Here is an 8176-nt window from a genome sequence, read left to right as displayed (position 1 = left end):
CTGGTTTAGCTGCCAAGTCTTCCCCTTTTATTTATTAAAACCCACTGAAGTAAAACTGGTGCATTCCATTAATCAATACATTAACAAAGCCATTGTGTATTTGTTCATAAATCTAGAAGGAAGCACAGAACAAAATGCCAAATGTCATCTCTTTAGATTCTATGTTACTGCTATACTAAGACTATATTACAGTTTACTAATGTGAAAACCATCTTAGAAGATTTTTTTAACACATAGTATTTTCTGTTGACGTTCTAAAGCTTCTCGACTTCAGCATTAAATTGACATACTGACCTCTAGTGGTGATAATAAAATAATCACGTTTAGTAAGTGTTTTTCAAATAATACTGATCTGAAAGCCATCCCATTATGATATATATTACTATAATATTTCCACTTTGGCCAAGATAAGAGTGTGCACTGTGTAAGGACAAAGACTTTGCTCTGAAAGGGCCAGTCAACAGGAACCGAGACAGACGTTCATCACGATATGAGTGAATGTTGGTGCTTTGTATTGTTTTGTCAGTGAAAATGACTGAATTTTCCACACTTTAGACTCAGGTCTTTAAAGTGTTGGAATTAAACCAAAGAAGAATTATTATCTATGCTGCTGGCCCTAAATATAAATACAATAGTTTTCACCAAAGGGCTATTTAATTCCCAGTGTATATAATGTTTTTGTTGTTATTAATATTATACAACTTTAAGAGTACCTTTCGTAATAGAGTGACTATTGTTTGTTATTTCTGATTATTATTAAAAAATATTTTGTGAAACATTTGGCCTATGTGTGTGTGTGTGTGTGTGTGTGTGTGTGAGAGAGATTTTGATCAAAGAATGGAATGGGTTTTTGTCTATGATTTATGTCATATACAAAACTTACTAAAGTTTCACTTTATTAATTGCATATAATTAACATAAATATTGAACAAATTAAATTAAATAAGTATAGTGCCATGTTCTTCATATAGTCAAGAAATTCAATAAAACAGTAAGTAAACCCAATAAAACATTTTTAGAATGATGTTTGTGTTTCTTAGGTTTTGGTCTTTTCGTGTATGCAGTGTTCACATTGATTTGATGTATATGATTTCCATTTTAATGCAATATATATTTTGGTATTATATTATTGCTGGGGCTGGAGTTGTAGTGAAAATACTCAAGAGACTTTTCTAAACCTGTTGGGAGGGCAATTCTGTGGTGGTTGCACTTTGCCAGAATCTATGTACTTTAGGCATGTGGAAATTAATTTGTGTTTAATATTTCCATTGACTTTGAAAGCAAAGATCTTAAGGATCAGTTTCCAAGTGAATTCAGGGCCATCTGGACACGTGATCGCCATTCAGAAAGGAGGAACACCTCTTAATAAATTACTTTTAAAGTTTACAGCACTTGTGGACATGGCAAATACATAAATAAGATGTGGTTCAAATAATTGCAATATATATATAATTGTGAAGCAAACTTTTTGCGTGTCATTGACGTTTGAATTGCGTAGAAAACAACAACAGTTTTGTTTGTTACGTGGCTTTCATTATGTGAACTACGTTTTTTAAACATTAAAAATGATGGGATGGAGAGGATGACGCTGCAGCGCGTGCTAGATTCGCTGTTGACGCTGCAGTGCAGATTTCACGCCACACTTCAGAGTCACGTTTACAGTCGCACGGGTTCATCTCTGCACCAATCAGAAGGCGCTATGCAAATATAAGGCGGACCTTGCATAGTTAAGCAAGTGACGATTCGGCGGTTTCCCTGGTAACAGGCATTTAAACCAGTCGAGAGGGCGGAGCTGTTTGTAAACTCACGTTGCTCTCTGTGCAATCCAGTTTCCAAAACAACAGAAATATAAGCTTAGGTTTCTCTCGCCAAGCGTCGTTTCATACACAAGCTTTATCAAGAGAAGGAGTTTGAAGAGAATTGTTTTCGGTAAGTAAGGAAAAACGTGCATTTTGTGCTGTAGTGTGTGTTTATCGGGAGAGTCTCGTGTTTGGCACCGTGTATCAGGCGCTGCAGCGGCGGGTTCGCGACACACAGTCTCCCTTCATACTGTCTGTATGTATAAACTATTCTAAAACCAGGTGCCACTGTGGTTGTCAAGCTATATTTTAAGATGTTAAGATTTTTTGTTGTTGTTGTTGTTCTGAATGAGGGTGAATAAGGCCAGCACTTGTATTCGTGGACTTGTTTACTTGTTTTCATGGTACTCTCAGTCTCTGTTTATGATTCATTCATGGGCTGTTTATTTACTATGAGAAACTTTGCATAGTAATAGTTGCTAATTCATGAGAAAGTGTTTTTTTAAACCTTATATTTGGTCTATTAGTGAGTAGGAGCTGCATTTCATTGGCTTGAATCATAAATGTGCTCATGTTACACTGGATAATCATTTAGGTTTTTGACTTTATTTAATCCATGACTCTGTCCTGTTTTCAGTTATTGCCTGGATCAGGGCTGTACCGATGGACTGAAATCCAACAAATTGGACCACCAGAGAAGATCCAACATGGGCAACAAACGGAAAGCCTCCAGTGAGATCGACAGAGATTCAGGTTTGTTGTTTATAGATTTTTCCAGCTTTGTCTTCTTTCTCAGCTTGCGTCTGAAAGTAGATTTCACAGCCCTTGTTTTTTTCTGTGTAAGTATTGTGGTTTTAAGCAAAATATGGGGACAGTACTTATCTTTCTAAAATGCCGTGGTATGATTATTACTAATCCCCTATTACTGATTATATTTATACCATATTGCCTATAATTACTTTGTTATAAGTGTATAACTACACATAATTACTGGGTTTTACCCTTACAATATTACAATATTTTCTCTCTGTAGATGCCAGCTCAGGATATTTTAGTGCTTTGGACCAGACAGAATTGGAAGACGCAGGACCAACCAGTACTGCAACACAAAGCATGCCGACAGCTCCTCGGGTGTCTTTCATTCCTGGCTCACATCCAGGAGTCTCTCCCATGATCGTAATGAACAACCTTGTTCTCAAGCAGGTATGACACATTTCTATAAGTCTCCTTGTCTCTTTATGTTGCTTTTCTGGAAAAGCTTTAGCTCATGACACGTAGCGGTTTGTTGCAGTTACGGTGCTGTTTTGGTTTCAAAGTTATATTTACTAAATTTGTTGGTAGTTACAGCTCATTACAGACATTTGCTTTGTGATTCTTGGATTGAATACTTTCCAGTGCTTTCTGTTCAGCATCTTTGGCTAACAGAATATTAACTAACAATAAGCTGAATAGGACGTTTGTAAATGATTTAAACTGTTTCTATGTACCTTTCTTAACGTAGACAAACATTTATTTCTAATATTATATGTATTTAATCTTAATTTTCATTAAATCTATATTAAAAACAGCGATTTATTCATAACGAAAAGGCATTTGAATTACCCTTTAAAGCAGGTTTTCCCTACCCTTTCAGTTGGGATATTGATATTGAGTAGATATTTCACAACACGTTTCTTCAGCGGACCTAATTTAATTTATTGGTGTGGATAATTAAATGTGTCTATGATATGCAATAGGAGACAGGCTTTGCTCATGCTCTTATTGCCTCTTGTGTGTACAGCTGTTTTCCATACACACAAGATGTGATGATATTGCGCTTGCACATTTAATGCCTGCTGCTTCTTATCAGAGCTAACAAGCGAAAACATGCTGCATAACTGAATGAGGCGATTACTATAAATATTGTTTTATAAATTTTGCAGCTGGGTCAATGACATAAGGGTATTTGCAATGAAGAAAATTAAAAATCTAGTCATACATTATATAAAAATTGACTTTCGTGTGGTTTTGAAAAAGCTTATATATTGACAAAAGTTTGTTTTAAGAAGAAAAATGTCATGTCATGTAACATCATATATAAAAAATTATATATTTTTCACCTGGAGTTCATGTGAGAGCTTATGTATATAAACATACACAGCACATATACATATATTATATAAACAAAAACTTTTATTTTTTATTTTTTATATTTTTTTTTTTGTGTTTTTTTTTTATATATTTATATATATATTTATATATATATATATATATAATTTTTTTTGAATTATATTTTTATATAATTCTTTATTTTTATTTTTATAATTTTTTTTTTTAATTTCTGAACTAACTTTGCCAAAAGTCAAATATGTTTTTTAAAAAACTGACACACAAACATGAGGATCTGTTTTTGATACCAAGACAGTAGCATCACCTTGACATTTTTTTTATTTGCGTGTCCCCCTAAAATAATCAATTTTAATAAATACATTTTAATTCAGAAATTACAAACATGCTACTCATAGAAGAAGTGTATTGAAGTCATTTTATGAGTTGCATTTTAATCTATTATTGAATAAGACTGAAAAACATGTGACTCGTTGTTGACCCATCCTGTTATTGTGAATGAGAACTAAAGAGTATGTGTCTGTTTTACAAAAATGTTCATTGATAATTCTTGTTTCAGCGTAACTCTGTGGCCCCTGCATTAAAACCTTGGTGCTTAAACACTTCACTGGATGTGGTTCCTCAGTCCCAGCTGCTTTTCCTACAGCCAGTCATGCCAGATGGTGACTGTACCGGCCAAAGCTCTGAAGAGCAGAAACATTCCAGAAAGCATGTTCCCATCCAAAACACCTGTCCAAAAATGTCCCCACATCTTGCACAAGGGTCTACAGTTAACGAAGGTCCCAGTGCCATCAATAAGAGGTCAAACCACAGTCATGCTGGAAGACATCAACGACGCCGTTATGATGAAAAACCTTTCCATACTTCCTCTTTGAAACAGGATGTGTCCGAGACATTTAAAGATTCCGATGTAGACCCCAACATTGCTTCTTTGGGAGAAATTGGTCATGCTATTGAAGACGTGGCTGTGGAAAACTCCTCATCCAGGCTTTCTGACCTTCAGGAGCCCCACACCACCACTTCACCATTCTCACTTTGCACTGACTCCTTCCTCGCTTCATTCCCTCAAAAGAGTCCCAAAGCTTCAGTCACCCAGAGCAGTGATATGGAGAATATCCCAGAGGCCCTCTCTCCAAGCTCCAGCAAACGCGAACGCTTCTGCAACACCTATAACATTTTGAATCGGTCAGGCCTGCTGGGTATCACACTGCGCACAAAGGAACTTATTCGACAAAATAAACGTTCCCAGGCCCAGCTTCAGAGTCTGCAGGCTCAGACTGACCTCTTCTTGGAGGCCATGTGTAGTGGAGATCCCAAAGTCTGGACGAGATTGCAGCTTATCCTCCAGAACTCTGGAAACAGCGAAGAGACACCCGTGGACCCACTGGTGGACTCTGTAAGGGCTGCAGAGCAGGATATCACAGATGTGGGTTGTAAGGGGTAGTAGCAAATTCGGATTTTATTATTTCAGCTGTTGTATTCTGCGGTTTTCTAGAATAGCCACCTTTGCTCCATCCGCCACTTTTCTAATCAGTCGCTTAGCAAATTTTCAACATCTTGTCATAATATCAGTAGGAAACATCAAAGATTTGAGTCTTGGGTAGAGTCCAGAGATCTAGTTATCACTCCAAGCATTGTCTATCCAACATTAATCATCATTATCCTTGTTTCAAAAGTATATAAAAACAGTGTTTAGGTTACATTTGCACCTTTTTCTAAATAAAGTGATACAGTGATTCAGAATTTATTAGCAAACTCAATTTGAAAAGAACGCTATTAACTGTTCTGATATTTCAATCTAACTGGTTACTATTTGGAAAGAAGGCCTTGGAAAACCAGAACTGGAATGCAAAAATAGTTTCTGCTCAGAATCAAACAAAATGGAAAAGTTATTTTCTAATCACTGTAACTAAAAAATGCCTTTAACAAATGATAAAGATATGAGTACTTATACTTAAGTGCATAATAATGATTTTTTTTTTTCAGATGAAAATGTGAAATTCAGTATCATCCTCATGAATATTTGGCAATTTGTAGAAATGTGTTTGTAATAATATTGTTTGTGTGTGTTTAATGTGTTCTCAAATGCATCTCCAAGTAAATGTTTTTGTTGTTATCTATGAGAAAGACCAATGGACGTTAAAGAGTAAGGCTACTAATAACCGTTTGTTCTGGTCAGAATGTATTTGAAGTAGCATTTCAGATGTGGTTGTTATTTGTAATGCCTTGATGTATTATTAAGTGAGTTGTTTACATTCTTAATGGAGGGTGTGATTTTCGTTAGGATTGGATGTGAATGAGCGAAATTGGCAAAGGTACAATTTTTTTTTTTTCTTTAGCAATCTGTCATATTGCATGCATACAGACTGTTTATTGTGTTTGGAAAGCAGGTACTAATAAGCTTTGATGACAGAGGTCAGGTTTAATGAAGTAATGAATGCACTGAATGAATGTGATAGCATGTACACTGTGCAAGTGTACTTTGCTGTACAAATGTTCTTTTTTTTCTTTTTTTTTCTTTTTTTTTGTCGTTTTCTGGATTGCATTTGTATTTGCTTTCCAAAATTATAAACACATTGTGTTGATTTATCAGAACCCGATACTAAATGACACATTTTTGCTGTAGAAATCTATGCAATAGTCTTGTTTAGTTTTAGCATTGTACTGAAGTGCAGTTTTGTATTCTGTAGGTGTCGTTTGACTCTTTATGTGCCTTCAAAAATAAAGGCATTTTAAATATATATTCAAGCTGTGCCCTGGTTATTAGTTATTTTAAGTTTGAACAATTTGTTCAGTAAATCATAAATTAACATGTTTTAAGATTGAAGCTGATCTCCAAGAAAAGCCCTCAAGGTTGTTTTTTGGTTAAAGTCATTTTATATAAAGATAATGGTGGTAACCTAATTAGTTACAAATTAATCAATCACAGAAAAATATTCATCAACAGAAAATGTTCATCATCATTGCATGCCATATTTTTCATGCATCAAATACAGGAACGTGATATTAATCCACAACAGTATAACACTAAAAAGGTGGTAGAAATTGATTATATGAAAATATCATTTTAGCTGTGATAGCATAATAAATTCCAGCTTCTGAACAGCTAACCTGCATCTAAACCAAGCACAGACATCTGATCCAGTCAAGATAGACATGAAGGATATTTTGATAAGATATGATGCTCAGTTCAACTGCAGCCAAAGGATGTTGAGGGCCATGTTTCAAAACATCAAACTGGACTGAGCGCAGAGCAATTGTAAGCGTGCACTTATAAAAATTAAAATGCTGACACGAAACTTAATAGTGGATTGCTGTTTTATAAGAGGGTTTCAGTTACAGAACAATGACCCTCCATTATTACTAATTACTTTGTCCATGTTGGACAGATCGCAAAGAAAAAAATGTGCACAAATTTACTGCTTGGTTTGCTGGAAATCTTTTTTTTTTTTTTTTTAGTATCTGTCTTCTATGGGAAATGTAGAAATAAATTTTAATGCTTTCTGCAAGCCTTAGTGACAAAACCACAAGATATCTGCCATTTACTGTAAGTAACAGAAAACAATCCTGCAATCGAGGGTTAAAAAATGTTTTTTTAATATTTTTTATAACTAATAAAATAAAAAGTAATTAGAATTGATTATAATATTTAAATATGTTATGATCAATAACTTTTTAATGATATGAAACCACATATTTTTAGAAAAATGACGTTGTTATTAAGTACATGTGTGCTTATGAATTGACAATTTAATTCTGGTCCAGTTGAAGTTAACTGAAATGAATTTGAATTGAGGAAGCAAACAGGATGAATTTACATTTCAGAAATTTGAATACTGAATGGAAGTGGTATTAAAATAATTGGAATTCAAATAAGTTTATATAACTGCAATGTTTAAACAGAACTGCTAAGTATGTGAAGACACTTCATGTTCACTAAGGCTGCTTTTATTTGATCAAAAATACTGTAAAAACAGTAATATTATGGTAATATTACAATTTAAAATAACTTTCCAATTTATCAACGTTGAAAATTGTTGTGCTGCTATAATATTTCTGTGTAAACCATAAGGATGATGAATATAAAGTTCAAGTGAACAGAAATTATTTAAAGTAGAAATCTTGTTGCATTCTAAATGTCAATTGAATGCATTCTTGTTGAATAAAAGTATTAATTTCATTAAAAGTTTTAAGCCATTAAAAGGATACTCCACCCCAAAATGAATATTTTGTCATTAATCACTTACCCCCATGTTGTTCCAAACCCGTAA

General features: G+C 34.2%; 1 protein-coding gene across 2 annotated transcripts; it reads left to right on the top strand.

Moving 5' to 3' along the window:
• The first annotated feature begins 1764 nt into the window (after positions 1 to 1764).
• Positions 1765 to 6901, top strand: cipca (CLOCK-interacting pacemaker a). Of its 2 annotated transcripts, XM_042742761.1 has the most exons (5): positions 1765 to 1929; positions 2437 to 2552; positions 2833 to 3002; positions 4465 to 5269; positions 5348 to 6901. In XM_042742761.1, exons 2-5 carry the CDS (start codon positions 2507 to 2509, stop codon positions 5350 to 5352), a joined length of 1026 nt encoding a protein of 341 aa, XP_042598695.1. In that variant the 5' UTR covers positions 1765 to 1929; positions 2437 to 2506; the 3' UTR covers positions 5353 to 6901. The 2 variants fall into 2 exon arrangements, with proteins under 2 accessions (XP_042598695.1, XP_018975914.2); XM_019120369.2 differs by having other exon boundaries at positions 1766 to 1929; positions 4465 to 6901.
• Positions 6902 to 8176: the final 1275 nt, after the last annotated feature.

Source organism: Cyprinus carpio, chromosome B17 (genome assembly GCF_018340385.1).
Source record: "Cyprinus carpio isolate SPL01 chromosome B17, ASM1834038v1, whole genome shotgun sequence".
Classification (NCBI taxonomy): domain Eukaryota; kingdom Metazoa; phylum Chordata; class Actinopteri; order Cypriniformes; family Cyprinidae; genus Cyprinus; species Cyprinus carpio.
Note: the sequence above shows the minus strand (reverse complement) of the source record. Positions and strands in the feature narration are given on the sequence as shown.